The sequence below is a fragment of the Debaryomyces fabryi genome, assembly GCF_001447935.2.
Source record: "Debaryomyces fabryi strain CBS 789 chromosome Unknown contig00100, whole genome shotgun sequence".
Taxonomy (NCBI): domain Eukaryota; kingdom Fungi; phylum Ascomycota; class Pichiomycetes; order Serinales; family Debaryomycetaceae; genus Debaryomyces; species Debaryomyces fabryi.
In genome coordinates, this window is record NW_015385526.1 from 1 (window position 1) to 15,809 (window position 15,809).

The window sequence follows — 15,809 nt, forward strand, 5'->3', positions numbered from 1 at the left end:
TTTTGAACATTATTACCAGAATTTTCACATAATACAAATTTTTCGTAAGATACATACAACTTCATTCACTTATCAAATATATCGGTTTCTAATATTCAAAGAGAATTTCATTATTACACTTGATACTAAGTAGCTCTTATGAAGAAATATAAATCATAATTTGAATAATACAGATGAGCATATAAACTATTGCTATACGATGATGAACTAAAATTATAAAATAGATAGGCTAGTGATAACCACTATTGTAATCTATAAAACTATCGACTTGATTACTACTGGATGACGCATTTGATGGAGGATTATTCGCATTGTCTATACTTGGATTAGTTGAAAAGTCATTTTCAATAGTAAAATCAAACGGCTGATCATTCGCTGATGACGTATGAATGTCAGCAAAGTTCTCCGAACTGGATAAGTTATTAAATGGGGAATGATGTTCGTGTGTGTACGACTGCAAATTGGTAGAAGGACTGTTTATCAAATTATCATCATCGTCGAAATTATTATTCTCTTTATTGTCGTTGGAACTGTGGTCAGTATTATGCATAGTAGGATTTTCAGAGGCCTGGCCTGTGGTAAAAAAATCCGGTGTATTACCAGTAAACATATCATTATAAGGATAGTTTTGGTTACTTTCTTGTGAATGGTTTGTAGATACTAATTCGTCATCTTCATTGGGAATCAAGTTTGAATGTGGATTGTTACTACTAGTCATTGAATTTGGTGAAGGGTTGGAATCGCGGCCTCCCAATGGAGACTTTTCGCTACTATTCCACACAGTCAGCTCTTTAGTAGTGAATTGAAAATTACCAGTAGATTGACCTTCATTATCTAAATTATTAGGATCATTTAACTGGATATGCGGATGAAAATTTGACGATTGATGTGGTATTTGGTTATTTTCTAAAATGAACGAGTTTAAGAATTGTAAAGAGTTCTTCACACCAACTAAGACATGTGGAATAGAGCTTCCACCCTCGTTACAGTAGGCCAAACTCACTTGCTGGTCTTCACTGAAATCATCACATATCGACCATTGGTTTGAATTTGAATTTACTCCGTTGAAGAAGTAAACAGAAAACTTCGGTTGATGGGATAGGCTTATTCTCAATTCATTATTTTCCTTGTTTATGTTATTGTCCAACAATGAGCAGCTTAGTATACTCGAAATTGGATAAAAAATTCTGAATAGAATTTTGGAATTGTTAGAGACGGCACTAAAAAAGTAGTTTATCTCAAAGTTCTTCATTGACAATAGCACCAATAAATCTACGTTTGCCATAATATTATTCAAAGTGAATGGGGATAAGTTGACTAAATTATTTCTTAATAAAGATTCTTCATGATATCCTGACTTAATTCTCTGCCACGATCCAACTGATAACGAAGAGCAGTCAACAAAGCAGTACTTTTCATTTATCTCTATGGGAATGCTAGGGATACCGGGTGTCAATGCTTTCCCAGGACTTCTGTTTGGTTCGTTAAAGCTATTTGATCTGCTTGAGTGTATACTGGTAGGAGGTTTCTTGCCACCTTCACTGGCAGTGCTGCCTCGTCCCATACGTTCAAACTTCCGTAATTTGGCTCGTCTATTCTGAAACCAAATCCTAACGGCCTTTTCTGTCATATTTGTTCGATCGCTTATTTCTTTCCTCTGCTCCGGGGATGGATTATGGTTGTTCTCAAATTCTAGCAACAAATAATCCAACACCTCTCCCGAGGCTCGAGTTCTCTTGCTAGATGAACCGTATTCGTCTGAGGACATTGTGCTTGTTATGTTGTCCCAGTCGGTTGAAAGAGGAGTAAATGCCTATTCCTTGGTTTGCTTTCCTGAATTTAGGTTCGTGGTCACCTAAAAAATGTGATGGATTAAAATGCTCGTATTCAACCCAACGCTACGTTTGGATCTCTTTAGCTTCAACTATTGTTCCTTTAAACTGGCTTACTTGTATAGTACTGCCTTCCTGATTTTACTCTAGATTTTTTTTTGCCTAATGCGCTGAATGAGTCTTTGTGTAACATTCGTATTTTATTGTCGTTTCGTACACGTGAACCGCTTAAGGCTAACATTACTGTCTAGGTATTCTATTATATATATATAGGATGTAATGATAGAGGAAAATTAAGTAGTAAGTTAAAGAAACAAATCCTCCAATTCAATTTCTTCAAATGCATCAAAACAATATTTTAAATCTTTCCATTTTTTTTGTGTTGGCTCCCATTCGTGAAAATCTTTGATAAGGATGTTAATCAAATGTAGGCCAGGAACGTTTTTGATTTTGAGTAAATCATTAAGTAAGCCCCGTATATTCCAAGGTATATGGAATTGGTTATTTTGGATCTGTTTGTAGTTTTGTATAGAAGTAGCTAGTAATCCTTTAGGATTAACCAAACTGGTGGTTTCGAGCGAATGCCTTATTGCAGTTAAATATACTATTTCGTGTTGGAATATTTTGCAGTGGCCACCATCTGCTAACGTACCGGCACACTTCTCGCTAAGGTCTCGGAGCAAGTTGTGATCGGAATAGCCCAAATTTTTCATGATTAGGATAATTTTTAGGAGGGAGATTAAGAATTTGGGTACCTCAGTATGCCTATCAACGAAAAGGCACTTGAAGACATTTGGGTGACTGAAGTTGACACCGATAGAAGAAAAAATAGGGACCCACTGATCATCAATGGATCCACAAAATGTTAGTTTGACATTGTTTTGTACCAAAATTTGCATACTTGCGATCATTCTGATGGATACTTCACTATTTGGCCTCTGAAGATCGAATAATTCATTAAGTATTTGATTCTCCGTGGAAGAATAAGCTCTGATAACTAGTTTGGAATTCAAACCTACAATCGGACCCAAATACATTCCGCCCATGCTCAATAATCCTATTTTCTTGTGCGAGCTTATATGGGAATAACGTTCTAATAACTTTGCTAATAAATGAATTGCAACTGGTGTGCCCAGTGAATGTGAAGCCACAAATAAAAAATCACAATTACATATGATATCAATCCAATTCTCTAAAAGTTTGAATAATTTATCGACTCTCTCCTTAATTGTACCTTCTCCCTCCAATGCAATAGTTTGAATGTCATAATCAATATTTGAAGTTCCATTTTCATGCAACCACGTTTCCATAGCTTTGGTGGCTTCATCTACAATGCTTATCGAGCTTCCTGTTGACTGACCTATTAATGTTTTTACCATTTTAATTGGTAAAAAACTATGAACTCCAATAATAACAACTTTTTTCACTTTCAACCTTTTATTTTGAACCTTTGCGCATGGCAAGCTATACAAATGACTTTCTGTAGGGTTCAAGTAGCAGAGAAGATGCTCCCCCATCAACCTTAGCCTTGTAACAATTGTTATCGTACGAAACGATTCATGTATATGAGGGGTTATCAAACAATAATCAGAAGTTTCAGGTACGTGAACATTTAGCCGCTCATTTGAAGTTACCGATGAGCTTGATGAATTAGCTGGCGGGCTATGTGATGGCCGCTGAACTCCATTTGCAGGAGTGGAATTTGAAGGAGGTTGTAAGGCTCTCTCCTGGGTCTCATTTGGCATCAAAGGTCTTTTTTTTGAACGATGTTTTACTGGTTGACTCTCAGTTTTGGTGTCACTAACGGCCAATTCAAAATCATGAATTTCATTACTAGTCATCGATTTTTTTAAAGCATAATTCGAGGAATCCTTTGAGCTTTCGATGGCTAATTTGGCTTGTTTAAACAACTCCGGATTACTTGTGCCTTCAAGGCTTTCATCACTGTCATCATTATTATTAGCAAAACCAAACCAAGAAAACCAACTATTAACTGTATTCTCTGGTTGAGTATTTTGTTGCTGGTCAATTCGCTTAATACCCTCATTTGATTCTTTTGCAAATGATTGTTGGGAGGATTCATTCTCAGGCGAAGTAAATGATTTCCTAGAAGATTGGATATCGTTCAGAAGTAATGGTGTATTCTCACCTGCATCTTCAGTGGATTTAAAGGTCGATGTATTATAGTAGTAACTCAATGCAGAACTCATCTTCTTGTATGGTGCCGCCCATTCAGTTTGTACTGCTTCTACCTCTTCCAATCTCTTTATATTCATACTCACGTCTAATGACTGCTGCTCTTCTTTCATTTTCCCATTCCAAAACCACCAATTTGACTCATTCGTGCCCTTGTCTTGGTCCTTACTATTGCCGTTGGTTACTGCTAGACTACTTTTTCGAGAACTAGCAGCTGAATTTTCATTAGATGCTTCCTTTATAATATTCAAACCATTATTGTTAGTCAATATACCATCGTTATTATTTTTATATTGTGTCTTACTTGATTTTGATGGATTTGTTTGCTTTGCTTTCGAACTAGACAAAGTAGGCCAACCAAATGAATTTGAAAAATTCAGCGGTGATCCTTGACTAGACATTTCGAATCAAATCAATCTAAGTTTAATACCCAATTATAATTTATATATTACTCGGAGTACCACACAATTATATATTCACTACTATATTACTTTATTGTAAGCGAACCTTTTTTTGTTATCGGTTATCCTACTAAATCGCGATTATGATATGATCAATATTGCACAATAAAAAAGAATAAGAGTAATTGATATGATATAGGAATGAGTAACGAAATTGAATGGAGTGAAGATATACTAAATAAGCTTCATGTAAGAGATCAGTACGAAAAGAAAGATTCGAAATACTTTAAGGCATTCAGTCAATTGAGTCAAGAAGCAAGGACGAATGATCAATTCAGTAATAGCGATAAGGGTATTGAACATAGCAAGCTACTAAAGGAGAATAATCATTTAAAGAAAGAAAACGAAAATTTAACGAATAGTCTAAACCAGACCACAATCCACTTAGAAAAATCTGAATTGAAGGTGAATGAGTTACTAAAATCGCAGGATCAGTTAGAGAGACAGAACAAAAATCTAAGTAACAAAATCAAGCATTTGAATTTAGAAATAATAGAGAAAAACAAGTCAGTAGAGATTCTAAATGATGAACTATTGTTGAATGAGATCCAGACCAATGTTTTAAATGATAGAATTAGCAAGTTGAGCGATGAGAATAAGAAGCTTGTGGAACGGTGGATTGAAAAAGTTAAGAGCGACGCAGAAAAGTTGAATGATGCTAACGAATTTCTAGAAAGAGTAAATAGGAAGTAAATAATTAATACATAAATATACTGACAATATATGAAGGAGAACCATAATCATATATTTGAACTAAAAAAATAAACCAAGAAGATATTGAAAAAGCATATCAAAAACCTATTTGCTGGTATCGACGACATATCTACCTAAGATTTTTCCTTGTTCCATAAGTTCGTAAACCAGTGGTAAATTAGATAAACCAATCACTTTGATAGGGCATTTAATTAATCCACGAGAGAAGAAATCAATTGCTTCTGTAGTGTCTGCCCTATTTCCTACGTATGAACCCACAATAGAAATTGATTTGACAACAGCATCAAACACTGGAGCTTTGATCTCAGCACCAGCTGGTAAACCAACTAGCACCACAGTACCACGAGATCTAACATACTCACACGATTGTGACATAGCCTTTTCCGATACAGATACATTAATTACTCCATGTGCCCCACCGTTAGTGATATTTTTGATATCTGCAACAATATCTTTGGACTTGGTAAAATCGACATACGCTTCTGAACCTAAAGATTTAACAAATTCACCCTTTTCTTCACCACCATCGATAGATACCACTCTATACCCCATAGCAGTGGCATACTGAATACATAAAGATCCCAATCCTCCACCAGCTCCAGATATAACGACCCACTGACCTGCCTTTAAGTTGGCTGACTTTAATGCCTTGTAAACAGTTACACCTGCACATAAAATAGGAGCTACCTCTGCTAAATCGGTTCCTTTAGGAATCTTTGCTGCTTGGACCGCATCAGCTGTTGCATACTGTTGAAACGAACCATCATGTGTATAACCAGATAAATCAGCACTGGGACAATTGGATTCATTTGAGTTTTGGCAGAATTCGCAACTCATGCAAGTACCATTCAACCACTTAATTCCAGCCAAATCACCAATTTCCCATCCTTTGACGTTTTCACCAATGGCAACAACAACACCAGCACCTTCATGGCCGCCAACCAATGGCAATTTGACTGGTAAAGGCCAATCTCCTTTCCATGCATGAAGATCAGTATGACAAATACCTGAATATTTGACATTTATTAAAATTTCAGTTGATTTTGGTTTTGGAACCGCGATATTTTTGTATTCTAAAGGGCCACCATTCGATTCGAATACGACGCCTTTTTGAGTTTCTGGAATTGAAGACATTAGATTAATTGATACAATGGGGGATTATTGTTTAAACAATTATAGCCATTAATTTAAGGATCATTCTAAATGTGCAGCTATTTATACATTTGCGACATCTCGGAATCCGGAAAAACTAGACACAAAATCAGATGATAAAAAACATCCGATTTAGTAGAAAATCAGTCAATTGGAATTGAAACGTCCGGTGGCGTGCAATTTAAGATTAGACATAGCAACTATGTCTGGCAATATACAATGATGTCGCCTTTTCGCCTATCGTCCCAATGAAAATAGCTGTTAAAAAATCTTTCGCATTCAAAGTAATTGGAACCACGCAAGAAGTCATTCATGAAATTTTCTAATGGTTGGAATATGATCAACCGAGACGGCCAATTCTTCGAATCCATATTGCGTGATTCGGAAAATAGCAGAAAATGATTTCTTAGATATTCGGTCGGGTTATCATAGAACTGATCTGATTCATCTCTATATGACCTTATTTCTTCAAGATTTCTAGAAGTTAAATGTAATGGAGGTTCACATGTAAGAAACCAAGACTTATTAACTAAATCAGGATTGTTTATGTGGCTCTGCCATGGAGTTGAATGGCATGGGGTAAGGAATCCGAATGATTCAATTTCCGGATGGGTTCCAAGATACTGTACTATATCAATTACACCCCTTTCATGAATTCGGGTGAAGAATATTGCAATCGCCATGTTTAATATGATAATGATTGGGACAAGAAATTTATAGACTCTTTGGAATTTCTGATTAGTTTCATAAATAGAATAGGCAGTCATTAAAATGAATATAGGCTGCAATGGGTATATGAATCTTATTTCTTTATGGTCAATTAGTGAAAATACACCAATCATAACTATGGCTATTTGGCCAAGAAGCGACTTATATTTTTTTAATACTATTGCTGAATGAAGAAGCCACGGCAAATAAGTCATTAAGATAATAGGAACTCCTTGAAATATGTAAAAATGCCATGGTGCAACACCATAAAACATGGATAAATTTCTTATTACATTAAACTCAACAAAGTTGTACAAGGGAAAAGTCACTTTGCCATAGAACGTGTAGTCCAAACCAGTATTAATCAATAATATTAATACTAATTCAACAGCTAGAATAAAAATCAACCTTATTAACTTGAAAGGTTGCTTTTCGAGCTTGTAATTTCTAAGAATGAAGTTGAAGCCCAAATAAAGCCAAATAATCCCATTGGTAGGTCTAACAATACAACTAACAAATGCGATTAGACAACTGATAGATAAATCTTTGTAATTGATTAAATTATCCCATGGCCAATAAGTAAGTGCGACAGTGGTAAGAACCATTTCAAAGCTATTTGAAAACGAGCGAGTAATGATATACCAATTGAATGGATTTAACAAGGATAAAATTAATGTCAACTTAGCGAGTTTTTCATTCTTTGTAAACCTTTTAGAAAATTTATACAAATAAACTTCCCCAATAGAAGCAATTAAAGCTCCTATTACTTTAGGTATCACAATTATGGGTCCATTACCAAGAGGAATGTAGGAAGCTATCTTATAGCCTAGTGCATAAAGCAACGGATGGATTGACGAACGTATTGCTTCGTCCCATTCCCATGTTATATAACCAGATCCAAATACAAGGTTATAAGCAGGCTCCAAACATTGATAAAATTCATCTGCTTGGAAGAATGTTTTTATAGTTAATGCATTCACTAGCCTAATGAAAAACAAACCGACGAACAACTTAAGCGTAGGCAACGGCTGCTCTATTATATTAGCATTTAACCGTTTCTTATCAAAGCTTTGATCCAGATGAAAACCATTAGAATCCTGGATTTCTTTTCTTCTTTTTCTTAGGGAATTATTGTGCTCCATTTCCATTCATATTGTAATAATTCCATACGTATAGAATTTGCTCGCGAGAAAAGTTATCTCAAAGATCTCATTTTATATACTAGTACGGTCTTTAGGTAATGGAAGAACAAATTTTACGACAAGAATTATATGAATGTGTGAGTTTATTAGACTTGGCCCATTTCAATTGTTGCCTAGGAAATGTGAATAATTCTAAAAGTCAATGCCTTGAGATAGTGAAGAAATTAAATCGTTTATCGAAAACCAATGTAATTAAAGAAAGATTCCGTTCTTTATTAAAAGATTTATCTTCATATACATTGAAATTCTATGACTCTATAGATAGCGGAAACTATTTTACTTATGATCATAAAATAATATGGTTAAGTTCGAAATTATATGGAGAGTTGTATCCTCCACTTACAGTATATTCAGATAAATTAGATTCATTTGATAGCTGTCTTTTGCCATCCCTGAAAATGAAAAGAGACAAAAGCGATAACCTACCCTTACCTGAATCTTTCAGTGCCCATTATGAACAAGTAAGTCTTACGAATTGGACTCTAGACTACAATGCGTTATCCGAATTGTATCAAGACCTTCTTACAAACTGTTCTTTCGTTTCATCTTTATTGTCCATTGTTGAATTAGATGGTACCAGACTCCTTGAAAAATTGATATCTCCTCGTGAAGATGTGTCATTATTTAAATGTCAATTATATTTCAATGGGTGTTCAAGGTTGGTTACCGTAGATAATACTCTACCATTTTTAAATGATTCTAATAGAAATTTAACAATAAATTCTATTTCTAAGAAGAATTTGTATTGGCCTGCATTAGTTGAGAAGGCTTATTTGAAAGTTTTGGGAAGTGGATATAAATTTGAAGGTTCAAACATGGCAATTGATACATATATGCTAATTAACTGGATTCCCGAAATCGTTCCAATAAACAGCAGCAGAATAGATTGTGATGTGATTTGGGACTACTACTTATCCAAAAAAGTTTTACTTGGTATAGGTACTGGAAAATTGAGTGTTGAATTATCAGGGAAATTAAATTTGATTTCTGGCCATGATTATCTTGTTGTTTCATTCGATCAAGCCACTCATACTATTGTTTTAAAAAACCCATGGATTGAAAATAGTAATAATTATGAGAGAACCTTAAGTATATCAGATCATGATTTACTACATTTCAAATATTTTTATATTAACTGGAATCCAGATGCATTTTTCAAATATAAGTCCCAAACAACATTCATATACAATGTTAAAGACAATTCCGGAACGCATATATACCAAAAGCCACAATTTTCTTTAATAAATTCTACAAAAGATTCTCAGAATATCTGGTTACTTCTTGAGAAGCATTTACCAATTAAAAACATATCTGAACAATTGATTAATATTCTGATTTATGAGACCCAGTGCGGGGATAAAGTCATGGTTTCCAATCAATACATAAGGGCTAATAAAGACTCTAATACAAATAGCAGATTGATGTTGCTCAAATTTACTATGCAGCCTCAACAAGCTTATACAGTTGTAATATCTAGTACGATTGGCCATACTTTTACATTGAATATGTATAATAATATATCTCGCGGTTTTAGTTTAAACAAAGCAAAATTCAAGTACACTACCTCAATTCCCATGATTGAAGACAAATGGACTTCTGCTAATAGTGGTGGTAATTGGTCTTTATCTACATATATTGATAACCCTCAGTATGATATACAAATCAAGGAATTATCCACGAATATGATGATTGGGCTTTTCAGTGAATTCAAAGACAAATTTGTAAATTTTCATATATTTCAATCAGATCCAAGAGACAGAGGGCGACATATACGTTTATTTGATAAGTCAAAATTGCTAGTTAATGAAAAATATAGCATGTCTTACCAATTTGAAGATTTAAAAAATTTGCAGCCTGGATTTTACAAGATCGTGGTATCGACATTTGATAGTAACTTGAAGGGAGATTTTAAGTTGCTTGCAATCCATGATTCTCCTCCTAGTGGTATAGTAATATCAAAAATCCACGCATCATTGGGCTTATTTCTCCAAAAATCAGAGGTCAGTTGGAATAATTCAAACCGATTCAAACTTTATTTCGAAGCAACTCAATTCAATTCTCGTTTTACATTTCACATTACGCATTACAACCACGATAATAAAAATACAGAATCTCTTTCGGATTATAGACCATCCATTCGAGGTTCTATATTCGATGCCGAGAACAGTCAACCAATCCAGATTAATGAAGAATGGAATGATTCACTCTACGGCTTATTTATTGATTGTGAAATTCAAAAACCTAATACCTACATTTTACTTGTTGAAAGATTCGAACTGGGGTCAGGCCGGTGTAAAATTGATATTGGCTGCAATAGAAAATTCAACATCTTATAAGGATGTATGTTAGATTATTCATAGTCACATAACTAGTACCATTTTCTCTCTCAATAATGATGATTAAGAATTAAAGCATGTAATAATCTATTTATTAGAGACTATTGAACCTAATAATAACATAACAACAAGCATTCATGATGTCTTAGTAGGCTCTTCAATAAATCGCTTTGATAGTGACACAAAACCATCAAACGCTCTTTCTTAACAATTGACGTGTCTATAAACAGTCGATAAATTCAGACAACGATTATCTTCTTTCAATTGCAACAAATAAACGTATTGAAGTTGAAAATGAAAGTTTCAATAGTTCGGTTATGCGTGGCTTTTGTTTCATTATTTGGTCTTACCATGGCTGCACTTACCAATGAAGAAATGATTAAGTATGTTAAATCGCAAGGAAATAAGGTTGTCAGTCTTAATGATGAAAATTATGAACACATATTAAATGGAGAGAGAGATTATCACTTGATTGTGATGTTATCATCGCAATCGGCAAAGATTAACTGTGCTTTATGTAATGAATTTAAACCAGAATTTGAAATCGTTGGAAATTCGTGGATTCAAGACCATCCAAATGGGTTAAGTAAGGAAGAATTGGAAGACACCGAATCGCTTATTCCAAAGAAGAATGTATACTTTATGTTTTCCGAATTTACTGAATCCCGTAACTTTTTCCTGTCCCTTCAACTTAATAATATTCCTAAAGTATTCCATTTCCCACCATCTACAAGTAAAAGGCCAAATGAGTATATCAAACAGTTCGATGAATACCAATTTTATCAAGGAGATCATAAATCATTGTTGGCATCTTGGTTAAATCAAATTACGGGACATACCTTCAATATCTATATCCCACCTGATTACACTAGAATTGCTACTAATGCGCTCATTACATTTGCATTAGTAATGTTAATTAGAAGGTTCAGTGCCCAATTCACAATGGTTGTCACATCTAAAATATTGTGGAGTGGTATTTCTTTAGTCGCTATACTATTATTGATTTCTGGTTACATGTTTAACCAAATTCGTGGAGTCCCCTTTGTAATGGAACACCAAAGTGGCAAAGTTGATTACTTTGTACCTCAGCAACAAAACCAATTAGGAGTTGAAACTCAAATTATGTCCTTCATTTATGGTTGTTTGAGCTTATTGGTAGTGATGTTAATTAAAAAAGCACCCGAAATTAAGAATTCTCATGTAAAATTGATTGCTGTTATAGTACTTAGTATTTTAATCTTTGTTTTGTATAGTATTTTACTTTCAATCTTCGGTATCAAGGGAATGGGTTACCCTTACAGATTCATAACATTATAAAAGTGAATGAGTTATATTCCCTAACCATCTCAAATTCTCCCATAAAATTATATATCTATATATCTATAAATAAACATTAACTTGTATCATTCATTTGCACCAATATGCAATTTTTTATTCATCCTCTCCACTCGTGCTTCCACTTTATCCAAAGATTTGACCGTCACAACTAATCGTTTCTTCAAATCTCGTATCTTATTGAAGGTTTCAGTGATTTCTTTTTCCGAAGTCATATTGCCATCATCTATTACCACTTTCTTGAAGCTCTTCAACCGATCTTCTATCAACCTAAGTCTTGTCAAAAGAATATATTGCGATTGACTTAACAGTTCAAAGTCCTCGTTAAGGTGATCTAATGGTGCATTCAAAATACTATGGGCTGTTAGCTCTATTGGATGAAGGCCCCCAATGTCTGAATCATGTTCATGTTCCGATAATTCATTAAGTTGATGTACAACATTATCAGGTACTTCATTATTGAGGATTTCATCCATACCATGGTTTCCATCATTATCAATAGCTCCTACTTTATCTGTTACTTGAGAATGCCTTGTATCCTTTTGTAGCTGCCGGGATTCATGATTTATTAGACTTTTATCCTTTATCTTGTCTTCCATAACATCAATGTTACTAATTAATATACCAATCAATATATTTCTATTATATTATTTGATATGCTATAGGCAGTTCATCTGTTTATCAAAGGTATGATTCAATCACATGCAGTATATTTATCTCAATAATTATCGATGGACTACAGTTAGCACTGATATTTTTGTCTTTTGATCTTATAATACTTGTACAATGCTGTCATCTGAGATAACGGAGGATAAGCTATTGTATAGAGAAATCAGGACAATCAAGGCTGGTGAAATCGAAAGATTTAAAATACATTATGCTTCGGATAAAAAAGGCGATGGAGCGTTGAAGCCTCCGAAGAGCCTTTGGGTTAAAGTCAAAAATATAGAGCTGATAGCGTTACGTGCAGCATATCTTGCAGGTCCATATGTTCTTTATGTTGATTGTAAAACTGAAGAATATGACCCTAATAAGAAATGTTTTATAACTGCTGATCAGCCAGTATTTGAGCCACAACTATTACCAGCCCAATCGTTCTATGCGGAACTATCGTGCCATACAATTAAAGAGTCTTACAATTGGACCATTGATGTTGTATCTCAGATTATTTTTAATAAGACTATAGACGTTGATTTTGAAATAACTATCGGTACATCTAAGAGTATTTTACATGATGCTTCTTTAGCGGAAAAGAAGGTTGAGAATAGTGATAAACGAGGGAAGTTTGTGCCTTCGACAGTTCTAAATGTAGAAAATCATGACACATTAGACTTGTGGAATTTGCCTTTGCCTGATACCAAAAAGCCTATACATTTGGTGATATTGACACATGGACTTCATTCTAATGTTAGTGTTGATATGCTATATCTAAAAGAACAGATTGATAAAGCAAATAATGGAGAAAACATTGTGGTTAAAGGATATTTTGGAAATATAGGTAAGACAGAAAGAGGTATCAAATATTTAGGAAGTAGGGTGGCCGAATATATTGTCGATTTGGTAACTAAAAATGAGACATACAATAACGGTAAAGTAGCAAAAATATCATTCATTGGACACTCTTTGGGTGGATTAGTACAAACATTTGCAATAGCGTATTTGCAAAATAATTTTGCATGGTTTTTCAAGAGCATTAAGCCTGTTAACTTTATCACGATAGCCTCACCCTTACTAGGTGTTGTTAACGAAAATCCAGCGTATGTTAAAATGGCACTACTGGCTGGAGTGGTTGGAAAAACGGGCCAAGAATTAGGACTAAAACTTGTTGAAAATGATTCAAAGCCGTTATTACTATTATTGCCCACAGGCCCAACACATAGAACACTAAAGATGTTCGTAAGACGAACAGTTTATGGAAATGTAGCCAATGATGGTATAGTACCATTAAGAACCTCTGCGTTATTGTACTTAGATTATAAGGGATTAACTCAAATTTTGAAAAATCCTGAGATAAAGAAGAAATATATTGCAAATAGTCAATCCACTGATAAGATTCCTGACAATAGCTCATTAAATGTTGACGAAAATGGTAACAGTAATGATGACTCGGTTCTACTGCTGTCTATTCAAGCCATGTTTTCATACTTCATGCCTCAGAAACAAAGGAAAAAGCCTGATGTTCAATATCAGAGATTTCAAACGAAGAAAGAAGGCAAATCCAATAGCACTTCAACGGAGAATGATATCGAAGACAGTGAAAATAATGACGACGCTTATGATGAATTACCTAAATCTTCGTTTGTTGAAGCAGCAACAACTCTAATATTACCTCCATTACCACCCTTGAAGTACATAACTGACCCAGATTCTCGTGACGATGTTGTAGTCCATGATAAGGTGTACCACGAAAACGATTTGCCTCCCAGAGATGTCAATTCTGAATCTCAGACAGATGCTTTAAAAGCTTCACGAATGGATAAAGATGATGAAATAAGTTCATCAAACGATGATTCTTCAAGCTCACAACAATCATCCTTACGTCAAAGATTCTTAGAATCACTCGACGTACAAAATGTGGAGCACATTGAAGAAGAGATTGCAAGGGAGTATCATAAGAATATGAGTTGGAGGAAAGTGTTGGTTAACTTGAAACCAGATGCTCATAATAATATTATTGTGAGAAGGAGGTTTGCAAATGCTTACGGTTGGCCCGTAATTGATCATATAGTAAAAAACCATTTCAAGGATGGCATAGATTCTTCAGATAAATATAACAAGCCAGACAGACCGAAAGTCTTCATTGGAAATGACCCTAATTTACCAAGCTCGGATTCATTAGATGCTGAAGTAGACCTTTCAGATATCCTTTCAAGAGATTTATTAACACAACAGAATGACGACATAGATAAGGAGAACGAGGTCGAAGAAGCTGATGGAGAGCATTGCGAACATGGTTGGATTAATTCTAAGGATAATTCTGAGTCCTTGTTTGCAGTCGGGCCGACAGGTCTCTTATCTGATGTGAGCGAAATGGTTGGTAATTTAAGAGATCAATGGTATAATTATAATGGCAATAGCAAAGGATCTAAACGAAAGATATCTGATCATTTCGAATCCAACGGGGATACAGATAAAGATTCAGAAAGAGAAATCTCCGATGATATCGATAAAGATGGTGATTTAGGGTTATCGAAACTGTTAATGGGAAATTTCATCTAGATTTAGCCACACATATCAATATAGAGTACATAGAACTAAGTTTTATTTTAATTACGAAATTAATTTATTCTAGTATACAAGATAATATTATGTCTATGGTAAGTCCTCTGCATCTTCAAATTGATCATCTTTCTCTTCCTCCCCTTCTTCTCCTTCTTCCTCTTCCTCTTCCTGTTCTTCTATAGGAAAGAGATCATTAATTTTATTTATAATTCCTTCACATGTTTCTTCATCAAATCTTTGATCGCATTCTTCAACTAATGCATACAAGTGAACCATTGATCTCGGTAATGAGTTAACGATTTGTAATTTTTCAACCTTCATTAGTTCGAGTCCATTCAAGTGAATCATCAACTCTTTAAATGCTTCTTGTGTCGTTATAGCTGAACTGGAGTTATTTTCTAAATAGGAAGATAAATCTCTAGTAATCTCTTCTAAGTTTAAACCGCATGCGGTAAAACGCTTCTTATTCTTCTTTTTATCATTTTCTTCTTCCTTAAACGTCCAATTATATTTGGATTTTATGCTATTCAAATGTTCTGTCACTTCGAAATTACACAAGAACTTATCTCTTTCTTCCAATATCTTCATCTGTATCAATCAGCTTGCAATATTTAAGTTAAATAGATTAATGTTTCTTACAAAATTTTCTTG

At 34.3% G+C, this 15,809-nt stretch overlaps 10 protein-coding genes across 10 annotated transcripts; 4 read left to right on the top strand and 6 right to left on the bottom strand.

Annotated features, from left to right (window-relative positions):
• Positions 1-229: 229 nt before the first annotated feature.
• GRF10 (Grf10p) lies at positions 230-1,768 on the bottom strand (the record flags this gene model as incomplete). Its single annotated transcript, XM_015612898.1, has 1 exon — positions 230-1,768. The coding sequence occupies one exon, from the start codon at positions 1,766-1,768 to the stop codon at positions 230-232; it is 1,539 nt and encodes a 512-aa protein (XP_015466254.1).
• Positions 1,769-2,137: 369 nt separating this feature from the next.
• Positions 2,138-4,429, bottom strand: AC631_04070 (uncharacterized protein; the record flags this gene model as incomplete). Its single annotated transcript, XM_015612899.1, has 1 exon — positions 2,138-4,429. One exon carries the CDS (start codon positions 4,427-4,429, stop codon positions 2,138-2,140), a length of 2,292 nt encoding a protein of 763 aa, XP_015466255.1.
• A 201-nt stretch (positions 4,430-4,630) lies between these two features.
• Positions 4,631-5,182, top strand: AC631_04071 (uncharacterized protein; the record flags this gene model as incomplete). The annotated part of the gene is made up of 1 exon (XM_015612900.1): positions 4,631-5,182. One exon carries the CDS (start codon positions 4,631-4,633, stop codon positions 5,180-5,182), a length of 552 nt encoding a protein of 183 aa, XP_015466256.1.
• A 105-nt stretch (positions 5,183-5,287) lies between these two features.
• Positions 5,288-6,337, bottom strand: ADH1 (Adh1p; the record flags this gene model as incomplete). The annotated part of the gene is made up of 1 exon (XM_015612901.1): positions 5,288-6,337. One exon carries the CDS (start codon positions 6,335-6,337, stop codon positions 5,288-5,290), a length of 1,050 nt encoding a protein of 349 aa, XP_015466257.1.
• Positions 6,338-6,555: 218 nt separating this feature from the next.
• AC631_04073 (putative glycosylphosphatidylinositol-alpha 1,2 mannosyltransferase) lies at positions 6,556-8,205 on the bottom strand (the record flags this gene model as incomplete). The annotated part of the gene is made up of 1 exon (XM_015612902.1): positions 6,556-8,205. The coding sequence occupies one exon, from the start codon at positions 8,203-8,205 to the stop codon at positions 6,556-6,558; it is 1,650 nt and encodes a 549-aa protein (XP_015466258.1).
• Positions 8,206-8,303: 98 nt separating this feature from the next.
• Positions 8,304-10,601, top strand: RIM13 (Rim13p; the record flags this gene model as incomplete). Its single annotated transcript, XM_015612903.1, has 1 exon — positions 8,304-10,601. One exon carries the CDS (start codon positions 8,304-8,306, stop codon positions 10,599-10,601), a length of 2,298 nt encoding a protein of 765 aa, XP_015466259.1.
• A 351-nt stretch (positions 10,602-10,952) lies between these two features.
• Positions 10,953-11,918, top strand: AC631_04075 (dolichyl-diphosphooligosaccharide--protein glycotransferase; the record flags this gene model as incomplete). The annotated part of the gene is made up of 1 exon (XM_015612904.1): positions 10,953-11,918. One exon carries the CDS (start codon positions 10,953-10,955, stop codon positions 11,916-11,918), a length of 966 nt encoding a protein of 321 aa, XP_015466260.1.
• Positions 11,919-12,004: 86 nt separating this feature from the next.
• Positions 12,005-12,535, bottom strand: AC631_04076 (uncharacterized protein; the record flags this gene model as incomplete). Its single annotated transcript, XM_015612905.1, has 1 exon — positions 12,005-12,535. The coding sequence occupies one exon, from the start codon at positions 12,533-12,535 to the stop codon at positions 12,005-12,007; it is 531 nt and encodes a 176-aa protein (XP_015466261.1).
• Positions 12,536-12,722: 187 nt separating this feature from the next.
• Positions 12,723-15,155, top strand: AC631_04077 (putative lipase; the record flags this gene model as incomplete). Its single annotated transcript, XM_015612906.1, has 1 exon — positions 12,723-15,155. One exon carries the CDS (start codon positions 12,723-12,725, stop codon positions 15,153-15,155), a length of 2,433 nt encoding a protein of 810 aa, XP_015466262.1.
• A 93-nt stretch (positions 15,156-15,248) lies between these two features.
• AC631_04078 (DNA-directed RNA polymerase III subunit) lies at positions 15,249-15,746 on the bottom strand (the record flags this gene model as incomplete). Its single annotated transcript, XM_015612907.1, has 1 exon — positions 15,249-15,746. The coding sequence occupies one exon, from the start codon at positions 15,744-15,746 to the stop codon at positions 15,249-15,251; it is 498 nt and encodes a 165-aa protein (XP_015466263.1).
• Positions 15,747-15,809: the final 63 nt, after the last annotated feature.